Raw genomic sequence first — 23,517 nt, 5'->3', positions numbered from 1 at the left:
TGCATGTTGTTTGTGGCAGTCAACCACAGAGCATCTCAGGTGTGCACTCGGTTTCTCCATCTTTCTCGAGTCGACTAAACTGAATCTGAGGGGGAGAGGGGCGGGCTTCCCGCGGCATAGGTTTGCGGTGTCCATATTTGGTATATCCTCCCCCGTCTTGACGTCAAGAGGGGGAAGAAATCAAAATCTCGTTTTTTCGTGCGCGTGCACGTGGCCTTTTTTACAAACCCTGAGGTAAACAAACGCTTCACTTTTAAATATCGGCTTCCCGGCCAGTGTACAATCATTATGCAATCATAACATACATTGATTCTCGTGGAAAAGTGAAATTTCTACATTATGACTCCTTTAATAGGCGTTCCCTCTCGGGAGCAGGTAGAGTGTTGCGCATGTGCATTTTTTCAAAAAGTGAGGGGGCGGTTCTTTTCTAAAATTCGGGAAAATCCTCCGCTATACCTTTAAGCTTTTCAAGCTGGTTTTAGATGGTCGGTCAGCTAGTCACCCAATCTTACCTGCAAAAGAAGTGTGAAAACCCCTTTAATACCAGCAATGACCAGACTGGAAAACCATCTTAGTCTGGTTTTAGCTGTTGTTGTTTTATTTTTCAGCATTGTCATTATCCCTTACTGGAAACCAAGTAAAAAAAGACTAATAAAAACTCCCTTCTAAGAGACATTAGCATGATGCTAAGCTAACAGTTAGTTTAACAGTTAATTGTTCATTGCACTTATTATAGATACTGATTAAAATATTTTTAAAATTACATTTTCATTACAAAAAAATATGTGAAAAGATACATCATAAGGCAATGTACTTGCTCTGCAAAAAAAAAAAAAAAAAAAAAAAAAACCTACAAAAACTAAAGCTAAAATCCTGGTTTAACAGGGTTATTTTAGAGAGGTTTTGGCCAATTATTTCAGACTGGGAGACCAGATCTTATCCCTAGTGAAAAAAAACCTATAACAAAATGTATTTAAAATATATTTATTTCATACTAAGTAGGCCTATACCATTAGCCTCATAGCATAATTGCCTAAGTCCTTTAAAAAAAAAAATTTACTTAGGCAATTATGCTATGAGGCTAACGATACTACAAATCCATTAACATATACACTGACATATTGCTTGAGACTTACTGATGTAATTATAATTCAACTTTATGTGGAGTACTTCTTTATTGCACAATGCACATTTCTTAATATTAAGCCTAAAAGGTGTTTTTTTTTTATCACTTTTAGTAAGGATAGTATGATCTCTGTATAATATCAGTCTTTAAATGCAAGATATTTAAAGTGTACTTAAAGAATACTCGCAATAGTTCCACTTCAGCAATATCAAATATACTCAAGTATATCTTTAGTTGGACCTCAGCACTATTTCCGGATAACTAAAGTGCATTAAGTTAAAATTAGTTGTTCCAATTCAGTAGACTTTAAAGTATATCAATTTAGTATACCGCAATTATAATTGCAGGGTATTTACATTAAGTACATAAATATCTAAATGTATTTGTAGTATACTTAGCATAAAATGGATGTATTTCAAATACATTTGAGTATATTTAAGGAAACCATCTAGATAGAGCTAAAACCAGCTAAGGCTAAGCTTAGGCTGGTTTTAGCTGATATTATTCTGATATTTTTCAGCAGAGGCTTACTAGTATTACTATTTGGCACAGCATCTGTGTTGGAAATTGCTTAAAAATGTTGTCTGGGTTGGCAGGTCAATAGTGTTTGGAACATCGTCAGTGTCAAATGGCCTCTAGGTAGGAGTCTATTGATAATGTGAGAATAAAACCCATGTGACAGCTTTTTCCAAGCTCATCCAAGGGTTGAGTCGGATGTCGATCAGTTCATAGGACTTTTATATCAAACATCTGATGTACCTTTTTTCCTGGCCTGGGCGATGACATCAGCAGCACTCTTGCTCATCACTTTGGTGATGTAGAGCGGACAGTTGGTCTGGTTGGCGATGGTCACAGCCCGGTTGATGGCCTCGGCCTCCACCTATAAAACATCGGCCGACACTCACTGACCTTCAGCTGAAATTACAGACGCAGCCGAGGTAAAGTGCTGCTCAGCACCTCCTGAACGCTGACTGCACTTTATGTGCGCCAACGGACTCGGCTAAAGGTTTCTGGAAGGCTGATACCAATGATCAATGACTTTGGCAGCAAAAACTGTGGGAAAGTGGAAAGTCTGAACTCCCCTGATCCCTAAAGGGAAACAAACCATAAATGTGTTTTAGTGCAGCATGTTTGAAGGTTATTTTGGAAGCGTTTCTCGGGTCTCGATGTACGTGTAAGGCCAATGTCTAAAAACCTCCTTCCATGTGGTGCACAGCTGTAATTTTGCAGTTTGAATGTTCTGATGGTGTATTTGGTGTGGTGTGGTGTGCTCTAGATTATTGCTAAACTATAGTCAAGGTGCATTTGAAGCGTTTTACCTCCTCTGGGCGGCTCAGAACGTGTCCCTCTGGACCAGTGATACCCAATCCCAGAATCCTCTTCTGCTCCTAAAAGCAAAAAGAGATTAAAAGAGATTTATATGGATTTCACCTCAAAAAACAAAACAAAAAATAAAACAAAGCAGCAAAAGCAGACATTTTACTTTTTACAAATACTACATTTAATATTATATAATCTCTTTTCATCTGCATGAAATGTGGAAGGGAGGATGATAAATGTCATTAAAAATGTCACAATTCAAAAAATCTTAATTATCACAAAAATATACATATTTTTTCCATCTTTTGAGGTGATATACAGTACTGTAGATCAAATTCAATGTAAAAATCAACATTGCCATCACAGGAATAAATTACATTTTAAAATATATTCATATAGAAAACAGTCATTTAAAATAGTAATAATATTTCACAATATCACTGTTTTTACTCTATTTTTGATCGAATAAATGCAGCCTTGGTGAGCAGAAGTGACCGTTAGTATATTTCGTATATTATATATATGTTGAGCTCACCTCAGCAATGATGTCACCGTTCTCTGCGTGCACCTGGGCGATGGCTCCCATGTCCCTGATCCCACTGAGTACTTCATACATCTATAACAGACAGGAGAAACAATGTTCGGTGTGTTTTCTGTGTTTTTTCGTCTGCTCTGGATCTACGGCTTCAGGAAACGTGGTGAACATGCTCTCTCGAATCACATCAGTGCATGTAGAACTCATCATTACTGCATTCTCAATGCACCGAAAACACAGAGATTTAGGCTTTATCAATTAAATAAACAGTGTTTAATCCAACTTTATAAGCACAATTAAAGGCATATGCATGAGAGATCATGCTTTACAGTCATACCTGGGAGTCATTTAGCTGAAAAATATCCTTGTAAGCCAAGTAGACCAGGAAAGAGTTGACACCTGGGAGAAAAAAGACCAGGATGTTAGACATCATCACCCATACACAAAAGAATTATATTTGAAATATATTTTCTGGATATGTTTTGGAATATATGCAAATATTTGAAATTGGCCCAATAAATATATTTCATACTTATATTTCATATATTTTTGTTATATTTCAGAATATATTTCAATGTATTTGGAATATATGCCACATATATTTTTGACACTTTTGGGGACCCGTACAGAAAAAAATACATTGAAATATATTCTGAAATATAACAAAAATATATGAAATATAAGTATGAAATATATTTATTGGGCCAATTTCAAATATGTGCATATATTCCAAAACATATCCAGAAAATATATTTCTTTTGTGTATGGGCAGACATGGACACACATGCAGAGCGGAGTCTTGTAATGATGTCTTGTAATGATGTCTTGTAATGATGTCTTGTAATGATGTCTTGTAAAGATGTCTTGTAATGATTCTTCCTTTCGAAAATGTGTGCAATTTGAGCCCTAAAGTGCCTAAATCATCACTTTCATGTGGGAATACTGTACTAGGTGGATAAACCTAATCACTGATGTAACCGCTGCATTGTGACATTATTTTCATGACAATTAATCCTCCTATTGCATTTGGGCCAGGTTTCACCTAGAAGCAGTGCACAAAAAATTCCCAAAACATTGCAAATGGATTAATACTATAAAAAAAAAAATATATATATATTTTTTTTTTGATATATACTTTTTTTATATAAATGATAATACCTTGTACGTTCTGGGTGAATTTTGAATTGAGTTTTAACTGTAGTAATAACACAGTAAAATCTTGCTTACACTTTCATTGCACATATTTAAGCTGAATTACAAACACCTCTTTAGCGCGTCGCGCCTCTCGCGCTTGTGAAGGCATGTCTCAAAAGTTAAAAGGTCCAACATATTAGAAATACTTTTAGCTGTGTTGCTATGTGTCATGAGAGAAAGCAACTGAGTTGCTAACATTCTGTCTTGAGCAAACACGATTGTCTCATTTATAATAAACCCATCCACTGTATCTGCACCAGGCGCATGTGTGAGGAACATACTGAAGACAAAAATGTAATTATTTAATATTATGTATCTGTATTATTCTTTATTAGTATTCATAATCAGTTGTATTATGTTATGAAGTTTAAAATGCATGAGTTAGACTATAGATTGCATGGACACATGTGTTTAAGGATCATATTTTAGACACAAGGAGGGGAGCTGGGAGAGTTATATATTTTGCTTAGAGGTATGTGTGCAATGCAGCGTTCACTGAAATGTTCCACTAATGATGATACGTCAAATGTGTACAGTTGGCATGTTCTTTACAAGGAAAGGAATGTTTCAACTGATGCAAATGTACCACTAATGTATACAAACAGTGGGAAAGTGGATTGCACCATGTGTAAGCATGAGGTATACGTTCCATTTTTGGTTTGATATCTTACAAGGAAGTTGAAAGTCACTCAGTGGTGTATATAAGCTCAATCCTTACTGTACCACCCCAGAGAAACATAAAGGCATGACGGGCTGAGAGGAAGGAGAAGCATAGGGATGAGGGGGTGAGGAAGGAGAAACATAGAGAAACCATTACAGCTGGCATGATGGGGTGAGGATAGAGAAATGGGGAACAGAGAAATCTTGAATGAAGACCACCACCTTCGCCTGTAGCCTTATTCATCTATGCCTGTTTCTCTCGTATGTATGATACATAATAAATAAGAGATCTCTTGGCAAAGTAACTGGTGTAGCTTCCATGATTCAACCATAACGGGGAAAGCATGATTTTCAAATCTACACATACCGTGATCTTTGACCAGCGCCTCGACCTCCTCCTGCATGCCCTTGTGCCACTCCGTGATGTCCACATGGAGAGAGTAATCACAGCAGGACTTGTGGTCGGCCCACTCCCTCCACTGGTTAAAGGCAGCGATCAGACTAACGCCCGGCTCCGGAACCACATGATCCACTGAAAATACACATCAAAATATAAATATATTGATCCTATATACTTAAAGCGAGGAAACTTGTGTATATACTATAGAATTAAATGGAAGGATATTAAACTTCAACATTTACTCGTCCCACACATTTTGGGGTTTAAAAGACACTTAATATTCAGTGATATTATCAACTTGTCCAGACTGTACTGATACTATTGGATGAGAACAAAACTTGAGCCGGATAAAGAGAACAGTCTTCAATAGAGCTGCTTTATAGCTGAATCGAATTTGTTTCATAATTGAGGCAACTGACTGTTATTAAAATGAACTGAATCAGCACTGAACTGACACTATTGGCTTCTGTAAAGCTGCTGTCTGTAAGAATGTTAGCTAGTGGTGGAAATAGGTACTGTAGTCCAAATTCAAAATATCAGAGATCGTTGTGTCCCCGCCCCCTCCTCCTCAGATTCAACGATCACACGGGTTGCCAGTTTGAGGACACACGACAGGAACGAGCGCAATTGACAATAAATGATTTATCCGCGTTTTATAATGCTCTCATTCCTAAAGATTTTTAGATGGATATCGAGGCTTTTTAGGTTGTGTGGAATCTGCAATGACCCAGTTTGTTTGCTTGTTTCCAAGGCTGCAATACGCTGCATTTCTGCCGACTGGCCACCAGGCGTGTCGAAATAATATTGGGTGAACTGGCAATGGGCGAGACCACACAGACCAAAACCAAAAAACGACTGACAACACAGAACGAGTAAAATAGTTAAATAACTGGCCGTAGAAGTGTTTTTCAGAAAACCGAGTATGTGAACTTAGCATGTTTCCTGAATATCTGCAAACATATTATGGTATTTTTATGCTTTAGTAGAGTAAAAAAGTTACATACCAAAAGCTGAATTAAGCATTTTTCATAATTTGATTATTTTTCATATTACTTTTCATAATTTAATGAACTTTGCATTGTAATTGAATCAGTTTATAAAGCAATATGATCAGTTTATAAAGCTGCTATGTCTAATTTATTCATAAATCAAATTCAGATAAAATGTACATTCTTTATATGTAGAAATGTGACTATCATCCAAAACATATTAGATATGAATCATTTTGTATTACATTTTGAAAATAAAAGTTTATAATTAGGGCCAAATTACTGAAAAATAAAAAATTAATCCTGTTAAATACAAAATATCATGAGATTATGATTCATAATTTTAATAACTAAATTGCATATAAATCATTATTTTATAATTATTTTTGTTATTATGTATATTTAAACACAATTATATATAAATATATATAATATTGTGTATATACAGTATATAAAAATAATATTGTACATATATACTGTACATATATTTGTTATTATATATATATATATATATATAAACAAACAATTTTTATATGTAATAATACAATTTCATATATATTTTTTTTATACATTGCATATTTACATTTATGCATTTGGCAGACGCTTTTATCCAAAGCAACTTACATTGCATTTCAAGGTACACATTTTAAATTCTTATCAGTTCTGGCTTTCCCTGGGAATCGAACCCATGACCTTGGCGTTGCAAGCGCAGGTGCTCTACTGTTTGAGCTACAGGAAAGCACATATAAATTATTTTATGGTCTTGTTATAATTTATTTTAGACGTACTGATCATAGTGGTGCCGCCAGCGAGAGCAGCTCGTGTGCCCTGGTAGAAGTCATCAGCCGCTGTCATGCCCCGGTCGGGCATCTGGAAGCGGGTATGAACATCAATGCCACCTGGGATCAGCATCCTGCCGTGGGCGTCGATGATCTTCACACCACCAGGAACTATGAGGTTTTCACCGATTTGCCTGGAAAGAGAAAATAAGCGTCACAAAGGTCAACAGAGGTCATCTCTACTGTCAGTCAATACTTCAGACTAGAAAAACAATGACATTAAATAATAATTAAAACACTTGCTTGATGACTCCATCCTCCATATAGATGTCGGCATGGAAAGACTGATCATCGTTCACTATCTTCGCACCTTTGATTAGAAGACGGTCACTCTGTGAGAAAGGGAGACAGAGAGTCATACAAAAACTGCATTTATTCCCAGCAGCTGTATGCCAACTATTTATACAATAATTTGACTGCAACTCAATAGGTCTCACATGCTCTCAGTTTAAGCACAGAGACACTTTGTTTTTGCATAGTATGAACAATAAAACAAAAATGCATGTGCATATTTCACAGTAACATCTCCTTCACTGGTGGTTCTTAAAGGCCACATACCCACTGCTGCTCAATATAGGTTACACACACACACACACACACACACACACACACACACACACACACACACACACACACACACACACACACACACACACAACATAAACATCTCTCAAAACAATTGTAATTTCAGGAGTGACTTTTTGGTCAGCTCTGATTGGTCAGATGGCCCAGTCTGTTGTGATTGGTCTACTCTGCTCTGATTGGTCAGATGGCCCAGTCTGTTGCGATTGGTCTACTCTGCTCTTGATTGGTCACATGGCCCAGTCTGTTGTGATTGGTCTACTCTGCTCTGATTGGTCAGATGCCCAGTCTGTTGTGATTGGTCTACTCTGCTCTGATTGGTCAGATGGCCCAGTCTGTTGCGATTGGTCTACTCTGCTCTGATTGGTCACATGGCCCAGTCTGTTGCGATTGGTCTACTCTGCTCTGATTGGTCACATGGCCCAGTCTGTTGTGATTGGTCTACTCTGCTCTGATTGGTCAGATGCCCAGTCTGTTGTGATTGGTCTACTCTGCTCTGATTGGTCAGATGCCCAGTCTGTTGTGATTGGTCTACTCTGCTCTGATTGGTCAGATGCCCAGTCTGTTGTGATTGGTCGATCACTTACAGCGAGTGTCATGATTTGGAAGTGCAGCAAAGTGGATTTGCTTTGGCAGCGCAGAAACCAGCGTCTTCTCGACATGATGTCGGTAACACGAACCAAACTCTTTCAGTTGCTACAACTACAGTGTTTTAGGTCGGGTCAAAGTAGACATTCACACTGACATTATGCAAATTTGTTACAAACCCATGTAGGTTTGAGTAGGAAGTAAGACTAGAGTTACTGACGACTCGTTTCAGGCAGTTCAGAATCGATTCTTTCTTTTGGAAGACAATAACTCCATTTATCTGCACTTTGATCTTTAAAACATTGCAGACCTTTTAGATTCACAAACAGCTCTATAACACACTACATGAAAGGTAATATTCGAAAAAGCATAATAGGGGCACTTTAAGGCAATTGACTATAAACCTTGCAGGGTGTGTGTGGCTATAAAAAGTCACCACTGTTGTTGACAATGAAGTGATTTAATAAATGCTTTTGCATGACAAGGTCACTGTAGGAAAAATCTAAATGAGATGCAGATCTCTTAAACTGCAGACTATAACAATCCTGTTATAAACCACTCCGTGCACTAATTTATTTTACAGACAAGCACTGGACATGGAGTTCAATCACAGATGAAGCATAAAGATCGCTAAGGCACATCAGAAAAACACAGTGATTCTTATCATGCTAAATGGATTGTGACACGCGATCATGGGCACAAATGTTATTTAAGGACACCGTGATTGACTGCAGCCCGCATGCTTTCCTTCAGTTCAGACACACAGTTCAATTATTTTTCAATCAATATTAAATGATTGAATGCCACAGTATTGCCACTTTAACCCATCGTGATAGTGACTTCCAAAGGCATGATGGGGATTGTAGGGGGTTTAAGAAGATCTTAGCTGCATTGTGCTCTGTAATTAATGACCTGAAGAGATAATTGTCATAGAAGTCCTATTCTGTCGCTGGTTGACTGCTAATGAGTAGCTATCGTTGAGCCGTGGTTCAAGATTCTACTGTAAGAAAAGAGCCTGTGCTGTGGAGAACAAGACATTGCTGGAAAGACTGCTAAAAAGAGAAGTATTTATAGATAAAATATATTTATGATTGACCACACTTAAACTTAATATGCTTTACAATCATATCAGAATGGTTCTTATTTTACAAAACAAGCACAAATGAATGTTGACTTTACAGTTTAGTACAGTATGTCACATATTTAGTGCTGTTGATGACTAGCAATGAAGTTTGATAGAAAATACTACTTACTAGCTAACTAGCTTACTTACTAGCTAACTAACTAACCTAATAGAGGCACAACAAACTACATTTCCCATCATTCTCTGTCGCAACACAGTTAAAATGATAAACAATAAAATACACAGCGTCTGGTTTAAGACATGCTTTTTTGGGGGCGTTAAATAATGGTGTAAATACCAGTAAATAGACTAGCGCAAACGTAAATCACCTTGCGTGATTCATTTAAATATTCTCCTCTCATAAATTTTGCTTTTGAAAGGGAAACTCCAACAAATGCATATTCAATAAGGTCAGCCGCAAAAATAACCCTGTCCACGCCTTTTCAGCGCAAATTTTTCACGGTGTCTTTAGTAAATCCTAACAGTAGTTTTTAATGTCAAAAGAGGGTTTGCGCTGGAGCAAGCAGTGAGTAAATCTGGCCCATAATGTGCATCATTTGCTCTTATATGTTCCATTATGGGTGGTTGAAATAACCAAAATCTTATATCATGATATGAATAATTTTATTTCTTTAAAACGATATATTATGAGAAAAGTGAAAGTAAGTAAAATGCTGTAGAATTTACTTTGAAACTATTTTCACTCAGAAAATGCTAGTAAATTGCACAAAAAGTACAAAGAAATGGCAAGTAAAATAAGAAATTTTGAAGTAGAAAAACTGAAATAGTATTTTTTTGTAAAACATACTCTAATATTAATTTGACAAAATAGATATCAGATATCATTGATATTTCACCACTTTTGACACCAATTTCTATATCAAATGAAAAAATGAATTCTAGCCTTATCCAAGTAAACAAGAAAAAATTTTTTACAAAAAAATTAATACAAAAATAATAATTACAAGCAACAGCACAAATAAATATAACAGAAAGAAAATTCAAAACCTCTACCCTACCGGATGACAAATCTCTTACGGTTCATCCTCTCTACCGATATATCGCCCAAACCTATGTCCCATTATTGCTAAAATTGCTAAAACTGTTGTTAGTAAGTGGAAAAGAGAGAATTGTTTTATTCAGACCAAAAGTACCCTGACAATTTTCCACATCAGTTAGCTAACATAATCGATGTATACAGCATATCAGCTCTTAAAGAGTATACAGTTCGAGAAAGAATGATCATTTTACTTAAACATGCAAACGGAAATGAGGCCTCATCTGTCTCTGATTCAAAGCCTCTCTGTTCACTGCTTTACTATAACACACACAGTAGCTCAGACCACATGTATCCTCGTAGTCGGCTGTGCCACAAAGCGCTCGCTCATGCTGTTAGCCGAAAACATCTCGCACACATCAAAACCATCTTAACTTTGTTAGTCACAGTGGAAGGACTCCAGCGATCACGTGGGCTATTTGTGATGGTTATACAGAGCTTGAGATCAAGATGAACTCGTTTTATTCAACCGTGACAGGACTTGTGCTCTGTAGTTGTTTGTTGGTCACTCTTCAACACAAATCCATTACTAGTGCTGTGTCTAGACAAACGCTGGCTCATTCTGCAGCCTAAAGGCTCATTAAAACAGACCTTTACATCTGCTGACCTGCTGAGCGCTCGGCTTATTCAGCAGTAGTTTAATGTCCTAATGCATTCAGGAATATTCAGGACCAGATAACTTTGAATGAACATTCTATTAATGTTACTGGAAGAACGCTTGCCTTTAACGTTGAGAGAACGTTGGCGGAACATTAGCTGAAGTTCTGAGAAGGTTCCCTGTTAGCTGGAGAGCTGCTGTCCATCCGTGCTTGGCAAAGACAGGAGGTTACCATGTCATGACCTTTATGACCCTAGATCTGATCTGGATAAGCCTTGTGTCCAAAATACCCTCCGCTGATACATATGACACACTGAACTCTGACTGCACCTTTCCTAAAAAGAATCAGAGCTTTACATGAGTGAAATATTAAGCTATTTGCTTTTAATAGTAAAGTAGATCAGTAGGAACAAACAGACGTAGTGTATAAACCAGACCCTGTGCTAGATGACCCGTCCATTGATTCTTTACTGTCAGGTTTCGACCTCACTAATGGCAGCTATTTCAGCTCTACTGACCATATTTGTGGCACAATTTTAAAAACACAATTATGTAAACATACACCTTACGTTTTGAGGTGCAAATTAATAGTATAAATATGTTAGAAGGAAAAATATGCATAATTGTAATTTGCAATTTTTAAAAAATGTATTCACCAATATTTTGACAGATATAAATATTGTATTGTATAAATAATATCCGAAATATCATGACTTAAGATTCAAGATGCATATCAGAATCTTGTATTTTAAGAGGCAAGCACACATGAATGGCGTATTGGATATGGTGTATTTAAGAGATATTAGTAAAAGAACAGTGGAAGAAACAAATTGTTATTGTCAATGTTGACTTTACAATTTAGTATGTACACACTCTGAGTACTGTTGATGACTAGCAATCAAGTTTGATAGAAAATATCACTTATTTACCAGGTTTATGAGGCGTCAAAATGGCATGATGAAAACTAAATTTCCCAGCATTCTCTGTGGCAACACAGTTAAAAAAAAAAATATGCACAGATAAAGCATCAGACCTTATGTTCATCACTAGATCTTTATTATGTTTCATTATTGCCAAAATAAGTTTTTTTGTAGTAGTAGTAGTAGTAGTAAGTGGAAAAAAATCTATTAAAAAATCTATAAAAAAACTACAATTCACATATTAACCCTTAAAGGATTAAACGGCTTGGGGAAGAATCAGATCATGCAATTATCATGAGGCATATCTGAGACAATCATCATCTCAATCAAACATTTTTTTAAGGTATTCTTTCATCAAATGGAGGACAGATATAAATATTGTACAAATAAATAGATATGTAAATATATATAATGTCTACAACACAATATAGTTCTACCCATCTCTAATAAAAAAAGAAAGAAAAAACAGTTATGGTAAGGAATGGACAGTGTACAATGTAGTGAAAAAATATAAACATTATACAGACAAAATAAACATTAAAATACACCCAGTATATGGCCGCTAGTTAATATGAGACTATGATCTTGTCTGTGTAAAATTCCAAAATTCCAAACCCGCTAATCCTGATACATTTTTGCATGAGGTCTGCACAAGAATACCAAGAAGAAAGATTACGCAACTTTGTTGTAAGAATGTTGTCTTGAATCCGCAGAAGAACGTAAACTCGTCTCTACATGTATTTACATGTTTATGACGTTTGACAACAAAAAAAACAGCCATAAAAAACAAAAGCTGACACCAATCTGTACAGCAGACTCACCAAAAACAACTCTAGAAGCTCAAATAACACACAAATTTCAGTGCTCATATTTCAATTCATAATTCCTGAGGATTCTGACACTGCTTACTATAGTAGTGTATTACTCAAACTGCAAAAAACTAAGTTAAAATATTTTTTCTGTGGTTAGAAATACTGTTGATCGCACTGAACTCGTCCTGAACCCAGAATATTCCTTTAATCCATCGTAAAGCCTGTGAATGGGCTTAATTGGTCATTACGTAACAGCAGAAAGATCCCTCCTCTAGTAGATCAAGCAGTGCAAATAGTGCTTGAACTTAAAATGCTGAACTAAACGCTTGTTATGGTTACATTTCCGACGTGCTAAGAGTGCATAGTGCCGCTCTGTTTAGAGTAAAGAGACAAATGCAGCACTTAGCCATTTTCTCTTCTTTTTCCCCCCACGTAGTGTGTAGTGCAGTGAGCGTGAGAGGTCGCTAATGATGGCTTCCAGAGAGCCCATCCATACCAGACCAAATCCCTGCGACCCACTTACAGCAAATCCAGTGCATACTTTTATCCTAAAGACACACTACTCAAATTGACAACCAGGGGGGCTCCCAGGAAAACTGCCTTTCCGAAAGTAATGTGCACTGAGAACTAAGAGAACTGGGTCAAACACACTCAGATTGGTGAAGGTATACGGTCACATCTAGCAGTGGTGGAAGCGTTTATGTGGCTGATCAGGTTTGTGCTTCACGTCTTCACAAGAATAACATGTATGCATGCGTGTATGCATGAGGTCTAAACACAAAAAAAATACAACATTTTGAGGGTCTTTAAAATAAATAAATAACAGAGACCATAGACATTGTAGAATTATTTTAGTAATGCCTCATAAATGTCCACTGACAAATGATTTAATCAGGTTAAAGCTGGTTTGCCAATCATACTCATATAATCATAACCTGAAAGCTGTATAAATAAGCTTTTCATTGATGTATGGTTTGTTATGATAGGACAATATTTGGCCGAGATACAACTATTTGAACATCTGGAATCTGAGGGTGCAAAAAAATCGAACCATTGAGAAAATCCCCTTTAAAGTTGTGCATTTATGTTGGCGATTGTGCTGCATTCACTCACACAAATAAATGTTTTACATATTTACGGTAGGAAATTTACAAAATATCTTCATGGAACATGATCTTTACTTAATATCCTAATGATTTTTGGCATAAAAGAAAAATCAATAATTTTGACCCATACAATGTATTGTTGGCTATTGCCACAAATATACCCGTGCGACATACTTAATCATACTTGAATCATACTTAACGCAATTACATGAATGCAGGACATTGTGTTTGAAATAACAAAACATATAACAATATGCATAACAAAATGCAAGTATGCATTGCACTCTCAGCATTGTCACATTAGGTGCTACAACGAGCAATAGTATAAACTGTTTTCTTCTACATTTGATGTTTATAGCTTGCACATATGGTTTAAAGGGGTCTCTATATCCTTATTCAGCACTGAGATTGCTAGAGCTTCATGCAAACAACAAAATTGACTCCATACGTGAATATTTACACTAGGAAAATGGTGAATGTGGCCATTTTTCTGTTCATCTCATTCACAGAAAAAGATTATCACCCAAACTAGCCACAGCAGATTATTTCCAGGTCAAGAACTTCTTCCTAAATAACAGCAAGTTGACTATCACTGTTGTATCACAGCACTGATTATTCAGTCTGTGCACTTTCATTTCAATGTGGAATTTGCAATTTCTTTGTAATTATTTGTGAAATGTACTTGCAATTTCTGAGTGAAAATGAAAAGTCTGAGTTTAGCTGTGTTCCAGGAGCTCAACTTCTCTGCGCTATAGCTGGAAATCTGGAGTCTTTCTGATCCAGAGGGTTAATCGTGAGTTCAGCTGCAAATCAGAATGACGTTCTCGGGTTCTGAACTAACAATCAGTGTAATCAGGATCAGTGTGCTGTCAGAGATTAATGATCTTTATCATGACAGTTGAGGCCATAACAATGTCACAGTTTTAACCAAACGCGTGTGAAATTGTAGTGAGCAGTTTGTCGACACCTGCCAGCAATCAAAAGCACATTAGGTGTTGAAATCAAGTTTATTGGCGCCGACATTGTTCTCAGGAAGACGTATCATTATGTGCTATTACTCAACAATTCACTTCAGTGATTTTTCTAACCACACATTTGAAGCACACACACCAGGGGCCCTATTTTAACGATCTGAAACGCAAGTATCAAACGCGAAACGCAAGTAACTTTTTGGGTTGGTCTGAAGTAGCTACATTACTCATAGGTGTGGTTTGGGCGTAACATGAAATAAACCAATCAGAGCATCATCTCACATTCCCTTTAAGAGCAGGTGTGCTTGTTCCATGGCGGTTGCTATTATAACGGCGGATTTGCCAGACGCACGCCAGGAGCGGTTCACAGCCGAGGAGACCGACGTTCTCGTCAGGACCGTAAAACACAGAGAAGTGACATTGGGGATGGGAGAAACACACCCAAATAAGCTTCAGTTAAACAGGCGTATAATAATTTTGGTAAATGTGTAAGATAGATTTATGCCTATTTTTTCCACATCTTCATGGACACAACAATGATTTCCCTCGTGTGGAATAGTTTTCCTTGTTATTATGTATGGTTTGCAAAAATGGGAACTGCTGCGTCTGTGTGTAGATGAGAGAAGCAAAGTGTATGCGTGTTGTGCACACGCTACATTATGGACAAGCAAGTGCCGTTAAAATAGCATCTGAATAACGCGCCACTGACTTTAGACTAGGTTTCTCCTGGTCTGTGGCGGAATTGTTTTCTGAAACTGCAAAATAGCACCAGGGAACGTTTGCGCCGGAACACGCCTCCTCTTTTCGCTGATCCGCCCCCGGGAGCGCAAGTTCATTCCCTAATTTACCGACGTGCGTCTGTGGAGGGAAAAGTCTGCTGTGCGTCGGGTGCAAAATAGGAATGATACATGCGTCGGTGTACAAAGTCAATTGCGCTGGGTGTAAGATTGGGCCCCAGGACTACATTTACATGTAAAACATCACAAAGGAGATTTCTAGATATCATGTGTTGTGAGATTAAACGGAGAGCAAACTGTTTAAGTCTCCCGTTTCTCAGATAATCTCACATTCGGTCTTGGGGTTTCAGAAGAGATGTGTGGTTAGAAAAATAACAATCCCATTATGTTTGCAAAATGATAAAATGGAACGTTCCCTTAACATTCGCATAACCAAGAAAAAACATTGGACGTTTTAAACATTAATAGAACAGTTAGTCTTTATAACTTAATGGGAACGTTCTGGGTCCATGCCAATCAACTCTTTTCTTTCTATTATAGGAGAGACCAGGCTGATACTACTAAGAATGCTATCAGAACTGCTGAGCACTGAACAATAAAATGCTGCATTCACGCCATGCCATAATTACCGTAATTTCGAGTAATGTTCTACTCGGAGCTGTTCGAGTTTAGCTTTTTTATGGCAACACAATCAACGCCTAAATGAATCTGCAGCAGTCAGGTGGTACAGCGGTCACATGGTACAAGTAGGAGCTCTCTGAATATTCCCAGCTTACAAGTTGTAAATCCTAGGGCGTGAATGCTTTAACCTGATTGAAATCTCGAAATTACGACATGGTGTGAATGCACCTAAAGTTTCAGAGCTTCTATCATGATGGGTTGATGACACACATCTGAGTTTTTTTAAGGTGAGCTTCACTGCTGTCACCAGTTCAAACGGGAGTCAAAGGGAATGAACGACTGCACTTTTATCAAATCAATGAGAGCATGAGAGAGAACAACATAAAACCAGCAGATCCCTCAGACATTCGATACGCTGCGGATGATGAAGTCAGGCGAAGCAGAACATTGTCTGGGCTGTGGGAATGTGATTGCTGCAGAAAACATGCCTAGAAAGTGGGTCGTGTGTGTGTGTGTGTGTGTGTGTGTTTCAGAGGGAAAGGATCGAGTGCTCAGGCCATGTTTGTCATGAGTGATGTGGCGATGTGACACTGTAAAACAATGATAAAATGAGAAAGAAGTATAAGAAGTATAATTTTAGTATAATTGTAAAAACGTCTTGTCTTTTTGCTTTGAAATAATTTTTTATAGAGGAAACATAAGAATAACTTTCAAATAGTAAGTAATATTTCAGGATAAACACTCACTGGACTGAAGCAACTGAGGTTTACTTGATTATACATACATCATTTTTTAGAAAAATCATGTGAGTATCAAACATGATCCATCAGGCTTTTAATGAAGGTTTATTTGTTCATCCCCTCAATCATCATTATATTGTATTGCATTTTATGTTTTAAAACTACAGAGCGTTGATCATAAAACTAAGCATTTAAATATCATCTTACTAAGACTGGCAGATATAGAGTGAGATCTGATATATGCATTTTATCTAAGTATCTGCTGTACTGTTATAAATATCTCACTGATTTACATTACAAGCATCAGAATATCATCTTATTTTGGCCTATATTGGCCTTATAAATATCAGCAGCATTTGCACCAAATTGCATATTTTTGCTCAGTTTGGGCCAACACAATTTATGTGTTTTTTACTCCTCGAGTATGAGCTTCATATTCTCACTATATCATCATATATGATCCATAAAAGCCTGATGTATCAGATATGACACAAAACATAAAACACATATACAAACTTGTTATATATATTGTCTAAACTGGTTCACTAAACTCCTCTGCCTATTATTTCATAAATCAGGCTTTACATGGTTAAGAATCTTCATGCAGATCGTTCCCATACAATCTCATTCACATTTCCACATATATTAACTGGGGTGCCATTCACATTCGGCTTTAATTTACAATAGCGCATGGCAGCTTTTGATTCTAAACACATGGATGCAAATGAGATTTAAAATCGTTGCGAAGAAAAAATGTGGGTCTGTTCCTCATCAAAGCCGATAAACAATATCATAAGATATAGTACATCAGTCATATGGACTAAGTTGTAGGTTACTGTATTGTGCTTTTTTGTTCCTTTTAGAGCTTGACAGTTGATTTCAGTATAAAATATCATTGTATGCAAAAGAGCTGTATTAATATTCAAACACTCCGCAGAAAAACGAACAGCATACAGATTTGGAACAATGACATAACGTGATCTTGATCTAGTCCTTTAAGTCTTTGAGTGTGTAGTATAGTGCAGCATAGTATCAGCGTTTGCCACCCACTGGCAGTCTTATCACCATCCCTTAAGATGGCTGAAGCTTAGCTGACGTTTAAGAGCTAAAGGCAAGATCTACCGGCAAAGGCAGAGTTTTCCTCTTTCTCCCTCCTGTCCCAGATCTGTCCGTTCCTGCAGGCCTTCTGCAACCAGATCACCGCCTCTGAAACAATCCCAGAGAATATCGAATGCAGTGCACACTGTCTTTGCACTGTGATAGGCCAGTGGTGGACGGATCATGTATTACAGGCAAGTGTCACCACATACCATGACATACACTTTACATTCACTGACCTACTTTTCAGAAGAGGATTTTCATCCATTTCCTCTGGAGACGGTTTTCTGAATTTGCCACGGCTGTCAAACCAGCGGGGGTGTACGAGGAGGCCATTGCTCCGGCACTTAAACCGAAGCTGCTTTTTACATTAATGAACTGCACTTTTGAAAGTGGATTTTGACAAAGCCATCATTCACTGGAGATATAGCCTATATTGTAAGATACATTTCTGCGATAGATATATACATTTGAAGGCTCAGTTGGAATAGTGAATAATGCTCGATTGGATTCTCTGATTTGAGGCTATGATATATCCCGAAGGATGTATGCATGCTTTTCACAAGCTAGTTTTTCAAGTTTTCAGTGCACACGAAACCATAATTCACAAAGATTTCCAAAGAACTGCAATGATGCAACGCTTCACTGAAGATAAGATATTCCTAGGAAGATGAGACATACTCCTAGGATCTTAAAATAATACATGTATGCATGAATGCTGAACAGCTTTCCATACAGTCATTTTTAAATGTTGAAAAAAATAATAATACTTTTGATGGCGGATGATTTCAATGCATACAGAGACACTAGTCACAAAAAATCACCAGTGATGAATTACTGTATATGCATTTGTGACATGATATAGCAACAAAATAGGATTGAATGTAATAAATTGAAGTATTGCAATGTTCATGGCTTGGGATAATGCATTATATTGTATTTAAACGAGGCTGTTTTATAATGCATGCACGACAGCTTTCCATAAGGTAAAATATTCATCCAGTGGGACCTAGCGGAGCTTCAATGGATCTGACCCACAAAGAACCCCGTTTGATGTGTGTGTGACACTGAAATGAGAGGTGACAGTAATCCAACATCTGATGTAAAGGTATTGGCATAACTGGACCACCGTGAAAGCACAAAACCGCAAACTGCATATATTAGGCTTAACTTGATCATTTCATCACTGAAATGCCATTATAGGAATCTCCGCTCCTGTTAGGAGTCGCTGTCATCATTTCATCACCTCACATTCATAATCGCGAGTGCTTTCAGACCATCGTTCGTGTTGATCTGTACTCACAGTGATGCGAGGGATGTTCTTTTTGCCCTGGTATCCGGACATCTCTGCGCTGATGGCTGGAGATCCGCACGCGTAATGGTTCCCGATGCGCGTTTGGAGAAGCTCAATGACACCCGCCGCTGTCGGCACTAAACAACCCGGATGCGATGGTGGGATGTTTCCAGACAATCCTGCAGAGATTCTAAAGGTGGATGATGAAGTTTCCCCTCGGTTTCAGGAGACGGGCTCTTCTCTCTTGTTCCGGCGCAGCGGCAGGACGTTCCAGACAGACACTGATGGAGATTTACGCGGCCAAAGCCACCGTGCATGCGCAGCGCAACACCCCACCCTGATCCACGCACGCACACACGCGCACGCACGCACACACACGCACGTTAAGGAATCAATTCTATTTCTATAGATTTTCTATGTATTCCTATACAATCATAAACTTATTTTGATGATAAACTTGTGTGAAACATAAAAGCTTTCAGAAGAGTAACATTTTCTGTATAAAATGAACTGATAAAAATGTTTCATATCCCTGGTTGTTGATAATCTTTTTTGGTATCTTTTTGGGGGGGGATAATATACATTTTGTATAAAAACTATACAGATTTTGTTTAGTTTTGTTTGCTGTTCAGATAAACAATTCAAGACAATTCAAAAGTAAAATAAAATAAAACTATTAGCATTCATACAAACCAGTCTTCTGGCCTGGTCTATCCCTAATGACCTAATTAAATTTATGAAATAAAAGCTGTTGGGAAATATATTGTGTCGACAACAAGTTTTAATATAGCTGTTTTTTTTAATGTTTAGCAGCTTGATTGATTGATTGATTTATGAATATAGTGGGATAAAGCATAGTAAGTTATGGGTCTGATGTTTTAAATGATGAAAACATTGAACAATATAATATATTTGATTAGGACTAATAATAATATTATTGTATAATACAGATGAAGATTATTTGATTCTTTGTGCCTTGTTGTATTAAACAGTACGTGTGACTTTATATGTCAATGAAAATATATTGAGGAATTTGAATGTGTCAGGCCTGCTGGTCAATAAGTCAGATTTTTAAGGATTTCGCTTTTGAGATCTCTCATATTTAAATAGCCTATAATGGGGAAAATGATAACAAGGGAATATGTTGACAAATAATGAATTAAGCATTTCTCCTTCACACACACTCAGCCCCTCCACTTCAGCATATGCAACCTCAGAACACCTGCCAGCAGCCAATCACGTGAATGGAAGCCCACAGGCTCCTCCCACTGAGTTTCTATGGTTGCCGTGGGTAACTGGGCATAGGCTGATCCTCTACGCCTGTCATCCATAAATGAAGACCACCGGCAGCACAATGGATCCTGCTCTTGTGTGAGATCGTTTGGTATTTCATGGCCTGGGTCTCACTGCATGGCTAATCGTTCTTTATTAATGTGACCAAAATGAGTGTTCACACTATTTGGAAGCATCTCACATTGTTGAATAGAATAAGACAATGTGATTGTGTAAAAGGAACAACCAGTGAGCTGCTTTACAAGCTGAAACCAGCTCCAGCATGCAAACTACAAGCATGTTAGAAACCTCCACTTGCTCTTCTCAGTGTTTAAAATCACAGTGTGCATCTAGTATCTGTGGATCTGGAAGGATGTTTGTTTACGGCCAATGACAGTTTTCAGGCATTAGGAGGCAGTAATGTGCAAATTATCACTGACTATATTTAGAATAACATACTGTTCCTGCACTATGTATACTAGGCACAATTTATCTAAATTATGCACCTCTAGTTTAAAAAAATCCAGTATAAATTTCTTTGTATCCAATAGAATCTTTTATACTAATTAAATATTTGATTCCTAGAATCAGTGTAAATAATGTGCAATGTTTACTCTTCTTTATTGATTTATCATACGATTAGGCGACAATTCAGATTAAAAATACAAAATAACTTTTTATTTTATGGGCGTGATTCAAATTCAATAGCCTATGCATGTCATGTGTCCTTGGGGTAACGCATTACAAGTAACACGAGTTACGTAATCTGATTACTTTTTCAAGTAACTTGTAAAGTAATGCATTACTGATACATTTACAACAAAATATCGGAGTTGCTTTTTCAAAATAAGTAAGTTACTCATTATTCATTTCACTTTTGGTGTGAAATGGCCTTTACATTAGCCAAAAACAGAACTGTTTTTTTTTTTTGCTTACACTTTATTTTAAGGTGATAGTTACATTGTACTTACTCAAATAAGTAGAGAGTAATATTAATTAACAAGCACTTAATATAGAGTTAGGGTTAGGGGATGGTTTAGGGTTATTTACTTGTAATTATGCATAATTCACTGTTATTACTATAAGTACATGCAGTAACGTGTATCTACGTTGCCTTAGAATAATTTTCATTTATTTATTAAAAAACAAACAAGCAAACCCAGCCTAGGAGAGAAAAAGTAATGCAAAAGTAACATAATATAACTTTTTTACAAAAAGTAAGTAACGCAATTAGTTACTTTTTAGGGAGCAACGCAATAATGTAACGCATTATTTTAAAAGTAACTTTCCCCAACACTGCATGTGACAATGACTAAGTTCATTGTTACAGTGTATAATATGCAGTATTCTAATATTAAATATCAGACATGTTACACAAATGTTAAAGTGAGAATAAATTACTTCGAAATGCTCTTTTAGCAGATGAGATTCAGTTACATTTTAAGAAATATAAACACGTTCGGAAATCACATGAAACTCTGATGTTCATCATTTATCTACTTTTAATGCAAACAAAACACGAGACATGATATACACAAGTGTCGTGAATTTATATTTTACAAAGGCAGGCAAAAATGCTTTGGCAAAAGAAAGCTTACAGCTCTGTCCATCTACGAACAGATTTTAGGAGAAAAAAAACAGGTTCAGAACACATGGAAAGATCACAGTAATCACTAAACAGACTTAAGTAAACCTAATCAATACAGATCTAAATGTTACTGAATCTGTTGTGAAAATTATTCACAGTGAGTGACTTATGAGAACAAACGCTGGTTGTGTTTCGACCAACCATCCAAATAAACAAAATAAAAGTTCAGCATGCAATAATTAAGGCAAGTGAAGGAAACATGGGGGAGAGGTTTTTCTTTTGGCAGAGAGAAACCATAAAAATAAGACAAAAATGCGCTAAATTCTGATGTTTTCTGTACTTTTTGCGAGGAACAGACCCAAATTTAAGCCATCTTCCCTTTAATTATTATTTTTTTGCATGTGGTCACTGAGCTGTCTTATAGAAAAGAGCTTTGTGAAGACTCTAATGTTTCACAGAAGAGTGTCAAACAAATCTGAACGTCATGAGAGCGAGTGACAGATTTCAAATTTTTGGGTGCACTATCTCTTTAAAAATAACGCCATTTTGACTCTCACTGAAGCATTTGTTAGCTTTTCATATTTAAAGTTTGCACGTAACAGTATCCTGTACCATGCGGTTTTCTGTACCTGTAACACATGCATCAGGACAGGAGAGACCACCAGTCAGAGCGCAGGTCGCATGCTTGCCTGTCTGTGGAGACTTTTCACCAAATAAAACACAAAACCCCACATTCATAGTGCTCAACAATCACATGCATTCACAGTTCACGCGCGAGTCATTCCATCAAACACACACACTCGTGCACCAGTAAATTAGCTTTTAGTCCATCGAGAACTTTCATGATGGTGGTAGCCTACTATCTTACCTTCAGAAATGGCAAGAAATATGGATAAATATAAACGTCAGATGAATGGAAAATGCTTGAATGTGTTTGCCATTGATTTATTAAGAATTGCATGCAGGGACAAATGCATCAATGCCACATGTTGAGTGGATTGGTTACAGCCCTCCAAGTGGTAGTTTTAGGAAAAGTAGTTCAAAGGCCAAGTGTAGATTTTACATTTTTAATAACCTTATAGCATTTGACAAGAACTCAGACCTGTAATCAAATTAATTACTAGGACACCATTTCTGATACTTCCTAAATTGCCGTTTTGTGCCTTCACCGACAAATTCATTAAGGTGTTTTTGGAGAATCGTACTGAACACCTAACATTAATTTGGTGTCTTTTATGAGGCTTGATATGAATAGGATTTGAGCCAATTTTGGCATAGATTGGACACATTTAGAAGGGTTATCCGTGAACAAAAAGGTGCAAAAAATCCATTAAATAGCCTATAGGG

General features: G+C 37.0%; 1 protein-coding gene across 1 annotated transcript in view; it reads right to left on the bottom strand.

Annotated features, from left to right (window-relative positions):
* The window catches only part of dpysl2a (dihydropyrimidinase like 2a), a 29,435-nt gene extending 9,771 nt beyond the window's left edge, over positions 1–19,664 (bottom strand). Inside the window, exons 1-8 of the mRNA XM_084389941.1 lie at positions 19,320–19,664; positions 7,307–7,395; positions 7,013–7,197; positions 5,203–5,367; positions 3,319–3,380; positions 2,982–3,062; positions 2,446–2,514; positions 1,886–2,006 (exon numbers count right to left, since the gene is read on the bottom strand). Of these exons, the coding sequence (XP_084246067.1) occupies positions 1,886–2,006; positions 2,446–2,514; positions 2,982–3,062; positions 3,319–3,380; positions 5,203–5,367; positions 7,013–7,197; positions 7,307–7,395; positions 19,320–19,361 (814 nt within the window). The 5' untranslated portion in view covers positions 19,362–19,664. The remainder of the gene's footprint in view (positions 1–1,885; positions 2,007–2,445; positions 2,515–2,981; positions 3,063–3,318; positions 3,381–5,202; positions 5,368–7,012; positions 7,198–7,306; positions 7,396–19,319) is intronic.
* Between the last annotated feature and the right edge of the window lie 3,853 nt (positions 19,665–23,517).

This window comes from Rutilus rutilus (genome assembly GCF_951802725.1).
Source record: "Rutilus rutilus genome assembly, chromosome: 19".
NCBI lineage: Eukaryota > Metazoa > Chordata > Actinopteri > Cypriniformes > Leuciscidae > Rutilus > Rutilus rutilus.
Note: the sequence above shows the minus strand (reverse complement) of the source record. Positions and strands in the feature narration are given on the sequence as shown.